The sequence below is a fragment of the Spodoptera frugiperda genome, chromosome 2, assembly GCF_023101765.2.
Source record: "Spodoptera frugiperda isolate SF20-4 chromosome 2, AGI-APGP_CSIRO_Sfru_2.0, whole genome shotgun sequence".
NCBI classification, from domain to species: Eukaryota; Metazoa; Arthropoda; class Insecta; order Lepidoptera; family Noctuidae; genus Spodoptera; species Spodoptera frugiperda.
This window is the reverse complement of record NC_064213.1, coordinates 6,234,335-6,250,276: the sequence shown is the minus strand read 5'-3', so window position 1 is coordinate 6,250,276 and position 15,942 is coordinate 6,234,335. Positions and strand designations below refer to the sequence as shown.

Sequence of the window (15,942 nt, the reverse complement as noted above, 5' to 3'; positions counted from 1 at the left end):
CAGAGGAGTCACGTGCATTGGCTTGCATTTTAAGTTTAATGTTATTGCCACATACCTACCAGATTTTTATTACCCTTCTACATAACATTTAATTTTGTCAGTACAAAGAGTCTACAAAAACCTCATCACGTTTCATATCTCAAACGTACTGCTTTATTTTATTCTCAACGACTCGTCTGTACGAAACTAACAATTCAGTTTTTCTCATACTTCTAAATATAAAGCAACAGAGTAGCCTTTGTAAAATGTATGTTGCTAACATGTTTTTATCATTTTGCGTACGTTACATATATGTAATTGTACATAAAGCATCCGCGTACAGTTTTTATGTTAGTTGTCTATGTCCTAGCGTGTATACAACTTTTTGCTTGGTGAACGCGAACAAAAACTATATTTATGCCGTCACAATAGAGTGATGTACCGCGTAGTATTGAATGCGGAATGTTCTGAGTTCTGAGAGGCTTTTGTGATATTGTATACGTTCTACCGAGAATGTTATATTTGTAATGCGTGTGGAATACGTTTTTATCGTTGGAAAATCTTTAGTTTTTGATTTTGAAATAAAAATATATCTATGTCCTTTCTAAGGTTCTAAACTATATCTGTACCAAATTTCAACCAAATCCGTCAAATAGTTGCGGTCAGATTAATGGTATAAGCATAGAATGTTCGACGTGATTCTTTAATTTGACATAACTTTTTTATTTATGAACCGATTGACATGAAACAAACACTAAATGTAAATTTAAGCATCCCACAATATATTCGTGAAAACCGCATCCAACTCGGATCAGCCGTTTCTGAGATTAGCGCGCACAGACGAACAGACAAACAGACAAACAGAAAAAAAAGTTAATTACATTTTTGGGTTCGACATCGACATAACAATAACCCCTGCTATTTTTTTTATTTTTATTTTCAATGTACAGACAGCACTTTTCTACGATTTTATTATATTTATAGATATAGATATAAATTGCCTCAAGTTTTTCCTTTAAGAATCAAAACAAAAAATCTTTTTTGATTAGTCCTTTTTGTAGCACAATAATTATGATCACGATTATTTGATTATGTAATTTTATTCCATAATGACTATTAGGTACATACGTACAAAGTTCATATTCCTTTGATGAAGAGAACTGTTATCTAACCTCTTTATAATTGTTATTCCTAACGTTGCCACGAGCCTTCGTTTAAAAATAGACACAATTGTCGATATCAAAGTAATTAAAATTAATAAAGATTTTCTAAAGTTGCTAGTAGGAGTCCAACATTAATTACTCTAGCTTCAATCAAAAGCGATCATTGCGTAATTTCCTGGGATCGAAAGTTTCAAATTTAGTTCAGCAAACAAAACAAAACGCGTGGGCAAAGTAACTCACCCCTTTGTGAAAAGGGTAAAATAAGATACATAGGAATAAATAAAATATTCAAGTTTAAATTATATACAAATGTTAGTTGAGTTTTGGTATCGTTGATAGTTTTATATGGGAAATATAATGAAGATTTGTTATTGTAATTAATGTTTAAAATCGATGGAAATTAAGACTAGAGATTTTTCCAACTAATCCTTCCAATTTGAGGTAAAATTTTGGTATAGCTATGTATTTCTAGTTTTTAGTTAATCCCATTTCTAGTAGCGATTTTTTTAATGGGATAAACCAGTATCTGATGACCTCCGGTAACCTCACTTTCATAGCGAAACACAATGCAAAGCATTGTTGAAAGCTAGTTTTCTGTAACTTGAGTTTTTCCTAAGATCACAGAAACATTACTACTAATTTCGAATTGCATAAATAAGCTATACCTACTTACATATAAATTGATACTTTACCTATTAGACATTAAGAACACAACACCGAACGAACCAATTCAAGTGCACACAATGTATCATATTTATACAGAAAATGTCAAACGGTTCATTGTTTAAGTTTGCCCGTAACAAAATTTGACATTAAATTACAAAACTTACAAACTTCAAAGTAATGGTTTGAATTGAAATTTGTTTTAACATTAATTTGTTCTGAGTTTAAAGTTCGGGAGCTGAAAATTACGATGTACGAAGAAAGGGTCTCGTGGAACAAACTCTTGTCCCTTTTGTAAATATATTGTATAGAGTATTAATACCCAGAATTTATTGTTTCGTTTCGTTGATAATTTCATTCGAATTGTGTTCCAAGTTTTGATTGGGATGCCGAATTTGTGATGGGAAATGAAACGTTGAGTTTTCAAATAAGGAACCATGGCGGTCCGCCATGTCATTGGTTGTGAGAATAATCTCGACCAATGACGGACGGGAATGCGATCGACCTCTTTTCAAATTTGAAAATTGACACTTAAAGAATAATCTGGTATATTTTTTTCTTCTATATTCTTTGAATAAAGGCGCGGGCCTACCGCGGCGCATTTTAGCTGCGTGTATTCATTTGTTTGACAACGTGTTTCTACGTTTGCACTGGAATGCACTTATATGACCCACGACTATGTATAGTGTAGTACGGCGCACGGAGAAGCTACGCACGAGGTAGGAGGTGTATGACTGAAAACTGCGCTGCGATAAGTGAGCTGTACAGTACATAGGGTCATATTGGTGTAGTCCAGTGGATACGTAGACTCCGTTGACAGCATTGAACTATGTAACCACGTATTCGAGCAAGCCACGGGTGTATCAATGACGTCAGTTAATGCGTGCCTCTCCGTGGGCTGCAGTGTATCTACTGCAGCCCACATACATTTTCTTACAAAGCGAAGCTTTAATACACGTGTGTAGCCACTCCGTGCACCGCGGGAGTCCCGCGGCTTTAAGGCGCGGGCCCACCGAGGCGCATGCTGTGTACGGGCACGCGGCGCATATTAGCTGCGTGTATTCATTTGTTTGACAACGTGGGTCTACGTTTCCACTGGAGTATACGAATATGACCCACGACTATGTATAGCGTGGCAAGGCGCACGGAGAGGCTACGCACGAGGTAGGAGGTGTATGACTGAAAACTGCGCTGCGATAAGTGAGCTGTACATAGTCGAATAGCTACTTCCGTGCAGTTTCACCCGCTCTGCTCGGCTCCTATTGGTCATAGCGTGATGTTTTATAATTAGATATAGCCTTCTTTGAAAAATGGACTATCCAACACAAAAAGAATTATTCAATTCGGACCAGTAGTTCCGGAGATTAGCGCGTTCAAACAAACAAACAAACTCTTCAGCTTTATAATATTAGTATAGATATACGATAGTAGTGGAGACGTAGACCCACGTTGACAGCGTTGAACTATGTAGCCGCTTATTCGAGCAAGCCACGCGTGTATCCAATGACGTCAGTTAATACGTAGCCTCTCCGTGGGTTGCAGTGGACATAACCACATACATTTTCTTACAAAGCGAAGCTTTAATACACGTGTGTAGCCACTCCGTGCACCGCGGGTGGCCCGTGCATTTAACCTTGAGTATGCGTTGTGTCCCGTCATCTATTTTGTTGATCACTTATTTATATGAAGTTTTATTGCAGTTGTGTCAACTGCAACCTTGCTAAAGTGAACTGAAGGTTCAATGTGAATATTTATCACAAAATTGTTAAAATAATATCTCTTAATATACGTTTGATTACTAATTTGACATACTTCTTCAAGAAGTATGTCAACATGACGCGATATCTTTGCAAATAGTAAATACGGAATAATACAATAATACAGTAGCCATCCTTGGAACATCTCAACCAACGCGAACAAGGTAGATATTAAAATATGATAACGACTGTTAAAAGCTAAAACATCTAAAGGTACGCAATAACCAGATTTTCCGAGAAATCAAAACAGAGAACGGTAAAGTACTTGCGATCTTTTCATAGCAAATTAATCAATTAATACCGGCGTTCCCGGGAGGAAATCTTAGGGTGTAGCCTAATTATAACAGATTACATTAATCTCTTACAGTATAACGGATCTGACGGGGCGTGGTCGTGGTTTTCGCGTTTGTATTAATTGGTGATAAATTGCAATGAAATATCGTTGGAAAGTCAAACGATGCTTTGTGATATTAAAGTTCAAATTGCGTTGTGTAATATAATTCTTATTATATTAATAAATCGTTTTTATTTTTGACTAGCTTCCGCCCGCGACTCCGTCCGCGCGGATGTCGATCTTCGCGTGGATGTTTTATTTCTCCATTTTGAGTAACTCTGACAATGAAATCTTATAAATATCTGTTGGACTCAAATACGGCTAGGCCCATAATAATGAAGGAGATCCCTCTATTGAGCTTTTGTTGTTGAGCTCGCGTTATGTAGTATAAAACTGAAAAATTTAGATTTTTTACGTATTTTTCCAGGATAAAAAGTATCCTATTTTATACCCAAGATAATAAGGTATAATTATACCAAGTTTCATCGAAATCGAACCGTTAGTTTTCACGTGATGCCTGAACATACAGACAGATAAAAAAAATCACATATTTGGGTTGCTATCGATCCAGTAACACCTGCTATTTATGCTATTTATTTTTTCAATATTTTCAATGTACAGATTTATTATATGTATAGATATAAATTCATTTAGGTTGGATACCTACTTACTATTCCGCCGCAAACGAACGTTATTACTTCTACTAAATTTGCTAACTTTCGCTTAATCCCGGAAATATCGAAAATACCGGATTACCGAAAACACCGGTTTTGCTTAAATGATCCGGTATTGCGACCCCTAGATTCAGTATTCACGCACGATGGCTTATTATCGTAATTCATGTGTATATCTTTGGTGTTTCTGTACCGATTTCTATGATTCTTTTTTTATTATTAAATAGGTAATAATGTTAACATTTTTTAATTAGGGATGAATGAGAGTGTTATAAACGTAAGAGTAGACAAATATAATCAGAAAGCTCCGAACTGCTAAGCTATCGGGAGTTATACGTGTTATTGTGAGTCAACCATAAGAGATAGACATTTGCTGTCGTGGAATATTTTTTAAACAATTTTAAGGAGAACATTTCCGTCATACATTATTTCTGTGTAGCTTTAACCACTAAGGCTGCACACGCGACGAAAGCTTAAAAAATGGAGTAAGTTCTCCTGTTTTCCCAACCTTTCCCTCCCTGCCTGCTCCTATTGATCGTAGCGTGATGAAAAGTATACTATAACCTGCCCAGGAGTATGAAGAACAATTGTACCAAGTTTCATTGAAATCTGTCGAGTGGTTTTTATTTCTATAAAGAACATACAGACAGACAGACAGACAGACAGACAGACAGACAGACAGACAGACAGACAAAAAAAAATCTGATTGCATTTTTGGCGTCAGTATCGATCACTAATCACCCGCTGATAGTTATTTTGGAAATATATTTCATGTACAGAATTGACCTCTCTACAGATTTATTATAAGTATAGATTAATTTTGCTTGTGGTGTCGTCATCAGGTTTTGTTAATGTATTTAGTTTGATTTGATTTTACCGTATTGTAATGTACCTACTTGTATTTCGATGAATGCATTGCTGCGGCTGTGAAAGAAAATCTTCCTTCCTTTTTCATAGAGGTTGACGACAAAACCCGATTTATTCCATTCTGTACCCTTAGTACAAGTTTGCTTTATATTGAACGAAAACGAAACAAGAGCGCGTACGGCTTTCTGATTGACCAGCGCGAATGAGCCAACCAATCAGAGAAGCGCGCCGAACGCGGTCTCGTTATCGAACGTAAAGCAAACTCATACTAAGGATACAGATATATTTCACCATTGTTATATTCGTCAACACTTATGAATGCCATAATTTAGCGAAAATTGGCGTATCATTAGTGCGACTAGCGTTTAAAACCCACTTGTTTTGTGAGCAATCGTAGGGCAGACCTTTTTACTAAACGACCTCTCTACGACTACGCACTGTACGAGTACAATTCGTCTTTGTCAACTCCTAATCAATACTTTATACACAAGTCACTAGGGCAACCAGAGTTTGATTTCTGTCTAAAATTAGAACGGTATTCACATTGAAAGTCAAAACTAATTATAAGTACGCCCATTTACTATCAAAACTGTATGGGGCTTTAGAAAAGGGTTCTCAATGGATTCATGTACGATTTGATGAAACTTTGATTGTTAAATGTACGAGTAGGAGTCTACTTATGAAACACTAACTATTTGTCTGTGGTTTCGCCCACGTGGCATTTAGAAGATTTCTTGCGTAGGTACCGATCGTGTATATCCAGATTATAAAGGTTTTTACTCTCTTAGAAGAAAGTTTTGGAATAGATTTTTTTTCAATCTCTTGAATGGAAAAATTAGCTTGTGTTTTCTAGTTCTACTTCTAATTATATTGTAGACCACACTGTACACTATGAATGCATTTAAGTGATTTGATTTGATTTTTACGAGTATGTATGCATATTACAAGAATTTGTTGTGTAGCTAATGTGTAAAATAATAAGATAGTAAACAAACAAACGATCACTTCATAAGATAAGGTATGTATGAATCTACTCTTCAAATATGTACGAACCCTATTTATTATTTAGTAAATTGTATTTCGTATCTCTAGGACAGTTGAAGCAATTAAATGTTGATTGATTTTATTGGGACGATGTACCTATAAATAGTCCGTGGAGGTAGACAATTATAGAATTGAATAGCATATTTTATATTCGTTAGTAAATGTATGATACTGGTTGTTATTTGGGTCTAACGGTCTCATTCCATGTATTTATTTGATTACGATGTCCTGGGTCAATCTCAAAAACGGGCGTATTCGTGTGATAACTCTGGCTCTTTTCAGACATAGATATGTAACGGTAATTATGTATATCATTGAAAATAATGATATCCAAATAATTTTATTGTAATATAGATATACAAATATAGATAGAAATATAGATAACCAAACAATATATTTTTTTCCTGTTCCTTGTGTCCTGTACTCCCAATAAAGTGTCACGCATTATGTTAAAGGGAAATGCAGTTATGACATCTCTTTGTACTTGCTTCATGATTGTGACTAACAGTATCCTGTCCTCTTATGCAGAAAAACCCATCAACTAATGGTGGACTTTCACGGGCTGTTAATTAAGAGCCGTAATGTGCAGGTGCTCTGCCTACACCTTTGAAGATAAACGCATGACGTTGCAATAATATTTGTAACAAAAATATCCATACCAACAAACATTTCAAGACTATTTCTCGCCTCAAAACTCCTTTGATATCTAACATTTTCTATTTTTAAATCGCTTTACGCCAACAGTGAAACCAATTTCATACTGCGACTTAGATGGTACATTTCTAAGATTATCTCGTATTTCTAGGCTTTCAAACTACATGACTATTCCATTTATGTTTGTCGAGATGTAGCGAGGATTCTAATTTTAATACGTCGCCATCGTCTGAGCTACTCGTAGCAAACTATTATGCATTCGTCGAAGACATTTTGGCATCAGTGAACGGTGAACGGTGGGAAATAATTGAAACGTTCTAAAGATACATACCCTTTAGCTACTGACGTGGTTTTTTTGTCACACTAGTACCGACATAGGGCCTGAGAGGCCGCATAAATAACACTGAGTTTTGTAAAAAATATGTATAAAAATACATCAAATTATAGGTCAAACTGTTAATTTGGGATTTCTAAATAAAAGAAATGTCATTTTTAATAATAATTTTTAAAAGACTTTGAAATTATAACATTTTCAATCTTTGATCCCATTTTTTACTAAAAAATTACTCGCCTACAAAAAAATATCTAAAATAACAATATATTACTTCTTAGGAACCGTAAATTATATTTTTCCTAAATTTATGGGTTATTAGATACATAAAAAAAACAAAAAGTATTTGGTATTCCAGAAATAAAAAAAATGTCCAATATCAAAGTTACTCACAATCAAGACACGCACACAAACATGTTTCTTGCATGAGTAACATTGATATGTGGATTTTTTATTTGTAAATATAATGACGAAATTTGTGGACGAAAAAAATAAGAAAAGTATGTGCATCTTGCACATACTTTTCTTATTTTTTCTTCGTTCGCCTCATATTGAACTAAATCTGGCATATCTGAACCGAGTATTCTATTTATTTGAATTTATATGAAAACAAGGTCTTTTGGAATAGTGTTATATGTCTGTAGGTAAACTAGGTTTACCCCTCGATGTCCCAGGTACATCCATTATTCTTATTAGCAGTTTGATTTCTGAAATTAAGCATTTTATTTTGATCATAGCTCAAGCCAAAAACTAACGTTAGTACCGACGTTGGGCCTGAGAGGCCGCGTCGTTATTTTAAATCGACATAACTTGCAAAAACAGTATTTGCCGGTACTTCTACCACACTCGACGACGTCGGTGCAACTAAACTCGCAGCTACTGATGAGCACGGGTCTCTCCTGCGCTGGGAAGGGGTAAAACTTACAACTTGTCCATCCGCCACGGCCTCACAGGCCCCACGTCGGTACTTAAAGGATACTATTGATATTTTCTATTTTGTGGTAGGTTTATTTGGAGTAAAGTGGAATTTGTTGATTGTAGTGTGGCTATGTTGCTAGTGTATTCTGAGTGAGTTTGAGATGTAAATGATTCATTACTATTGATGATTTTGTCTATCAAACAGTTGATGTTGGGTCTACTCGGGTTGGGCTAGGAATTGAATTTTGACATTAGGTATATTGATAATAATCATTTAATTCAGATCATGTCCATATTATTGAACTTAAGATCTAATGCTAGTAAAAATATAACTCCGTTTGAATTAGGGTACCAAATAAATGTGAAGAAAATCGGACATTTTAATTTAATATCCAGTCTATACAATCTAATGGATGGTCTCGGTAAGCAAAGTAGGTAAGTGATTTAAATAAGTAAATAGCTTCATTAAAACGTCAAGATTACTCGGCTTCCCGCTTCAAATTATAAGCACGAACACAAAAGCCTGTAGCAATAACCATCAAGATGAAAATTTGCGTTTTTAATATCATCAACATTTTCGTCTGTTAAAATAGGAGCTACGAATAAAATGTATGCTAATCTGACATTTGCATATGACTGGGAAAAATCACTGGCCCATTAAAGAGTGTCCCTAGAAGTGTGAAAGGATGGAGTGGTTAAAATACAGTTAACAAGAGCCGAAGAGGTGCCATTAAAGGTCTAAGACCTTCGTTGCTCCCCCGTCGTTTGTCATGCAAATAGAGAGTGAATAATTTATAGAAGATTCATCTCCCTTACGAGCATCCCTATTGTTGAGGAAATCGGATGATATAAGGCGACCGGTGTATCTAAATAAATAGGTATCTTTTACATTGTTATGATGATACTCATTGTTTGATGTTAAGGACGTCACTTTATACCTTTTCATGGGATTTCTATTTGAGTAGGGTGGTTACCTTGTCATAATATTTTAGATGGATTTATTTCAGACATGTTTGATAGTTGTTCATTCGAAACTACACTTTGGAATAAGCATCTAGCTTCACAAGATAGATAGACTGACGAACAATTACATTTTAACGTATTAAAAGTACCTTATTTAGGATTAAATGAAATAAATGCTAAAACTTTGACTTTGTCATGTCAGCACTGTTGTCTGATATTTATTAGCGTATTGACTATTGACAACATTAATATATTTTTTAAACAAAAAAACAATCGATTTTAACTCACAAAAAATGCACGTGGTGCTCACAAAACAAAGGCATATTTTACTGTCGCGAAACTAAAAATATTTCTAGCAGTGCAATGTTAGCGTGTTTTGTTCGTGACGCCATCGCCATGTGGTGTAGAAACGTGGACACTGACAAGCGACAATAAAATCGACGCAGCTTTGAAATCGCAGAACGCATAGCCTGGGAAATAATGGCAGAGTAGAATATATTTATTACTCTTTTTGTGGATGTAGTAAGAAATGAATGGGAGAAGAACTGAGGGTGAAAAATCATCCAATGACAGTCCGTCTCACTTCTCCTGCCTGATCACTGATCCTGCTAGGTAAAACAAATATCCGGAGCTGCGGACTACCTAGCGAGTTTACCGGGGCTCCAGCTTGAAAAGCAGGAGAAGGAACGGGGTGATTTTTAGTCAGTAAGAGTCTGACACTCCCTCTCGCCTCGCCCAAGGCGGGAGAAGTCATTGGATGATTTTCCCCCCTCAACAAAAAAAAGGCCAAACGAATGGGACTACGCATTTGATTAAGATCAAGTAACAGTGTTCTATAATAAACTAGAACCTCGCAAACTGTAATTTTTAACCCTCCTGCTAAGGGCTTTCACATCACCCTAAGTGCATACATTGGCTTATTTTTCCCCTTAAAAATATCTAGAGGAGACCCATAGTCCAGTAGTGCACTGTATCACGAGGTATTGATGTTGATGGTATATTTTGCATAAATATTGTAATAAAATTTACTTTGTTTCTCTGAAGACGCAATTAAAATGAATATAAGGATGCAGATTTTTATTGAGGTTGTAAAACACAGGAAATGTGTTTGTTATGACAGCAAAGATTATATACAAATGCAGTGTTTAATTACCTAGACCTGGACTAGTTTACTAGAGGAGGTATAAATCAGAAATATAATAATATACGTATGTAACCAAGAATTGCATTGTGAATCTGATTTTAAAAAAAGAGTAACCTATGGATTTTCTTGTTCGTTCTGCTCCATAGGAATCTACACTTTGGAACGAGCAAATAGCTTCACTAGAGGACTGACCGACAGACCGAGGTTTTTAATATTATTATATTTGCTTTGACGCTCAAAAGTGCCTGCATGGTCTATTAGTCAGATATACCTATAAATAATTTTGATTTTAACTTAACAAAAGAAATCGCTATCATTAAAAGGTATAAGAGCCTACCAAGAATATACACCCTATACTCAGCGTAGCGTAATCATACAACACATTATTAAAATTTTCAAAGGCGCTTCAGTAGTTTATTATAACTTGATTTGTAAACTAGGTAAAAACTAGTTTAAAGTTAGCTAAAAACTTGAGCTAATTATTAATATTAATAAATATAATTATAGCCTGAATTAACACAGCAAAAAATACTCAAAAATCGTGTTACCTAAAGGAAAGCAACTGAAAACAAAAATGAGGTTATAACAATAAATTACGAAACACGTCTGTAAGCTAGTTAAAATTAAATATTTCAGTCGTCTACCAAAAGAAAAACTGGAAAACATTGTAGTTTGTGAGCTGCAACGCTGCTCGCATTCATAACACAGTGCTTTTTGTCCCAGGGCGTGGATAAATGGACACACTGTCCGCATATGGCCCCGTTATGTGGTGACCCTAATTTTTCTACAGTTTTAATTGAACAACTGTTTTATTTACGATTACTTTTAGTTTCAGATATTACTTAATATTATAAATGCGAAATTTTTATGTTTTGTTTTTTGCCTTCACGTCAAAACTGCTGATGGGAATCGAGATGAAATTTGGAACAATGGTAGATCATGGTCTGGAATAACACATAGGCCATCTTTTTATCACACGGGAACGCCGGCGAAGTCGCTGGCAGAAGCGAGTCTGGAAATAAAGAATAAATTCGAGGGGGTTTGAGTTTGTACCAATCATTAAATCTTTCTTTAAGATTATAGTTATAGCTAAGTTACTTATAGGTAGGTATAACAACAAAAGACAAAGTACAATGCGTATAGGAAATTGGTGAATGTCGTAAAGCTTTAAAAACAAATACAGAATACACAATTATAAACAAACAAATTAATTTCTTATTGCAATAATAACCAGTTATATTATAAGTCCCATGTAATAGCAGATAAGCATATTGCCATAAAACTATTTACCAGATACAAAGTAATAAATCCTATTGTAATGGTTAACAAAAATACCAATCAACCGCTGACCAAAACGACGACTTTCGTTAACAGTCTGGACAGTTAACGAAAGTAATCAATTTAAAACAATAAAAGCCCATTGATCGAAAGGTCGTGGGATCAGGTTCGAGCCCGTTGATCTATTGTGGTAAACCCGAAGCTAAAACAAGCACATTTAGATTAGTTCGAGGGATTAACAGGGATGTTAGTTGAATACGTTTTATGTATTTAGAAATTAGGTACCTATGTTTAGTGTTAAAGAGTTGTGGTTTTTAAGGGGGGAAATCATCTAGTCTATTATCCCACCTTGGGCGAAGTGAGAAGTAGTGTCAGACCATTCTCACTCTTGCTTTTCAGAGCCCCGGTAGCCCGCTAGGTAGTCCGCTGCTCCGAATAGTGTTGGGCTTGGGTAAAATACTTCATAGAAAAAATCTATCAGATACTAAAATATATATTTGTATTATATAATACGGTATATTCTATAGCTATGAAGGTATGTATATTATAAGATTATAAATAAATGAAGATGCATTAACATGGATTGAAAGGGAAACCAGAGACGCGTAGGTACATCGTACTTCTATTGACGCCTGATATTTTTATGAATGTGTCTTGCAATATAACGTAGGATTGCTACGATATTTTTATAAGAGATATATCTACCCGTAGCGTGTGTAGGTGTATTACTTGATTACTTCTATTCAACGAGGAATTGTATGAAATGTATAATGTTAAACTAGAAAAAGCACATTTTTAAATATAATATGTAACTATATACAAGTGAAACAAGTGAATTATTTTTTACAAATTGGCTACAAAACAGTTCCTAATTTTACCTGTCAGTTTAATAAACTGCGACATAATGTATATTAAAATTCGATGAAATGTACTAAAAGTCAATAAGTAATAGATATATTTAATTAAAAATAATACTAACTAATGTAGATGCTTAATGCGTTTCATACATTACCTAACGTAGGTACATAATACATAATATGATGTATTATTTGTCAAACTATTAACTGGTCTGCAACATTTAGATTGCATCAAAAAAAAAAAAAAAAAAACAGCGCATTGATATAAAATAATATTTTCATATCTTTAATAGGTAGGCTTAGTAGTGCTTGAATGCTTAGGTACCTATCGTACCTATACATATGTACGTGATAATAATTACACGTTGTTTTGATTTGACCTTGTTAGATAATAAGTTAGGCATATTTGCGAAAAGCAAAAGTGTATTGAAACTTCACCTGTATTAGTATCATTAAACAGATTAAAAACAGTGTGCTTGTATGCTGATAAAAATAAGACAAATAACAAGTCAAAGTCAAACAACATTCTCATAATTTCCACCAGCCAATAACAATCTTATTTCTTTCTAAATAAGGTCGTGAATTACGTAGACACACCCACAAAATACTCGCATGGAAATTAGATAACTGACCCACACAGGCGCGTGAGTAACACAGCTACGCAACAAATGACGTGAAGTTCAATGATACGAAGATAGCAGCGGAACGCTATTTTAATAATATCGTCGTCTCCGCTCACTGGAGAGGTTATGTATTTTTACAAATTCATCACAAAAACAGTGTAAAAGTTTCCATTTCAAGAATTTAATCGCATTCGTAAATGGGAACGCAGTTGTACAGACTCGTGATAAAATAATACGCAGTGCAAAGCGTTAGTGTCACAGTTTGTAACAAACAAGAAACAGTAAACAACTGATTGTGAGCGTCGAACCACTTTATTTGTGTCGAACAGTGTAATCATTAGCAATGGCTGTGTCAGTGTCCACTAAATTGTTGTCATTGTGTAAAAACAGTGCAAATATTCGAGCATTGTCAACTACAAGCGCAAAAACCGCAAAAACTACGTTCAACTGGGAGGATCCCTTGAATTTAGATGGACAATTACATGACGACGAGAAAGCGATAAGGGACTCGTTCAGAGCTTATTGCAACGAGAAGTTATTGCCGAGAATAATCGAAGCGAACAGAAATGAAGTCTTTGATAGAACAATTTATAAGGAGCTGGGAGAGTTGGGAGCACTTGGATGCACTATTAAGGGGTACGGCTGTGCCGGTGTTTCATCGGTAACATACGGATTGATGACCAGGGAGTTGGATGGAATTGACTCAGCTTACCGGTCAGCTATGAGTGTTCAAAGCAGTCTAGCAATGGGAGCGATATACATGTATGGATCCGAAGAACAGAAGCAAAAGTATTTACCAAGAATGGCTACAGGAGAACTTGTGGGATGTTTTGGATTAACAGAACCAAACTTCGGCAGTGATGCAGGTGGTTTAGTGACGAGGGCTAAGTACGATGCTAAGAGCAAAACTTACGTACTATCAGGATCAAAAACATGGATCACAAACTCACCCATTGCAGATATCCTGGTCGTCTGGGCTAAAAACGAAGAAGACAAAGTCAGAGGTTTCATTGTAGAAAGGTCGCAAGTAAAAAAAGGTCTCGATACACCTAAAATCAATGGGAAATTTTCATTGCGAGCGTCGGCAACGGGCATGATATTGCTCGACGAAGTGGCTATACCGGAGGACAATTTATTGCCCAACGTAGTGGGCCTGAAGGGGCCGTTCGGATGTCTCAATAACGCGCGATATGGGATCGCTTGGGGCGCCCTCGGTGCGGCTGAAACATGTTTGCGGATCGCCCGTCAGTACACATTAGATAGGAAACAATTTGGGAGACCTCTCGCAGCCAACCAGATTATACAGAAGAAAATGGCGGACATGATGACGGAGATAGCTCTTGGTTTCCAAGGTTGTTTGAGGGTTGGTCGCTTGAAGGACGAAGGAAAAGCAGCGCCAGAAATGATTTCTTTGCTAAAGAGGAATAATTGTGGAAAAGCTTTAGAAATTGCAAGAACAGCGAGAGACATGCTTGGAGGTAACGGTGTATCTGATGAGTACCACATTATCAGACACGTCATGAACTTGGAGGCCGTCAACACGTATGAAGGAACTCATGATATTCACGCACTGATATTAGGCAGAAGTATCACTGGCATACCAGCATTTGCGTAATATATTTTTCTTGAAATCTAATTTTATATCATGTACAGACAGACAGCTATATTATTGTTATCGTTATTAAAACAAAATGAATTACACGTTTCTGTTTTTATTTAATCCCAAATGGTAATTGAATTCCGTTGCTGCAGTGTTTACATTACTTTATTACTTGTGATATTCGAAGAAAAAAAGGTAACAAAAAAATTAAGATTTTACAAAAAGAGAACTTGGAGGCGCCGGGTATCGATCCCGGTACCTCTCGCATGCTAAGCGAGCGCTCTACCATCTGAGCTACGCCCCCGATGAGAACAGTAGTTGAAATACATCTCTAAGTTCTACAACTAAACAAGGTCAGGTAAAAGTGGACATTATCTTTGGTAAATTCCATTCTAAAATATGTATAATCTGACGCTTAGTAATAATACTTAAGTATAACCCAAAATGAAGAAACCGGTTCATTATTTGAAAATGAAGTTGAAATGTGGTTGATGTAGACGGTAAAAAAAATATTATGTAAAAGTAAAATTATTTTTAGAAGTTCTCTCGTTATTATTAGGGCTGCTTCTAAGTATTGGGACTACCACCAGTTTCTATTTTTGTCTCGTCTAAACTTTTGAGGACGACTCAAAAACATCTCAAGGCCTCTTGAAATAAAATTACTAAAATTTCAACTCTGACATTTTCTGATAATGAGTAGCTGCCTACTTACCTACCAATCTATTTGTGGTTTATAGTTACTTACTTTTGATAATGTTCTTGTTTCTAGACTTAGGTATATTAATAGACACATAACATCTCAGTTTTTGATTCCCAAAGGGTTAGGTAGGTATTATGATGCATCCAACCACTGTTCACCAGTAATGTTATGAGTCCTACATATAATTATGTATAATACTTACGTCCTATATAGATATATATCAGATTTTCTAATATACTTTAAATTTCGCAAGGTTGGGTAGGAATATATTAGAAAGAATCTTATATCTACAATTCTACACATAAGTGCCGTACAACAATTTTATTTGAATTTTTTGAAATTTGTACCTAGTTATGTAGTTACATAACTATTAAGTAAAAGGTAAAAATTTAT

The 15,942-nt window shown here is 35.4% G+C and overlaps 1 protein-coding gene and 1 non-coding gene across 2 annotated transcripts; one reads left to right on the top strand and one right to left on the bottom strand.

The window, feature by feature from the left end:
* Positions 1-13,329: 13,329 nt before the first annotated feature.
* Positions 13,330-14,950, top strand: LOC118269285 (glutaryl-CoA dehydrogenase, mitochondrial). Its single transcript, XM_035584313.2, has one exon. It carries the CDS (start codon positions 13,593-13,595, stop codon positions 14,862-14,864), a length of 1,272 nt encoding a protein of 423 aa, XP_035440206.2. The 5' UTR covers positions 13,330-13,592; the 3' UTR covers positions 14,865-14,950.
* A 130-nt stretch (positions 14,951-15,080) lies between these two features.
* Trnaa-agc (transfer RNA alanine (anticodon AGC)) lies at positions 15,081-15,153 on the bottom strand. Its single transcript has one exon. It is a non-coding gene; the product is annotated as a tRNA-Ala (tRNA).
* Positions 15,154-15,942: the final 789 nt, after the last annotated feature.

Coding starts and splice junctions, on each gene's coding strand:
- LOC118269285 (XM_035584313.2), top strand. CDS start 13,593: ATGGCTGTGTCAGTGTCCACTAAATTGTTGTCATTGTGTAAAAACAGT.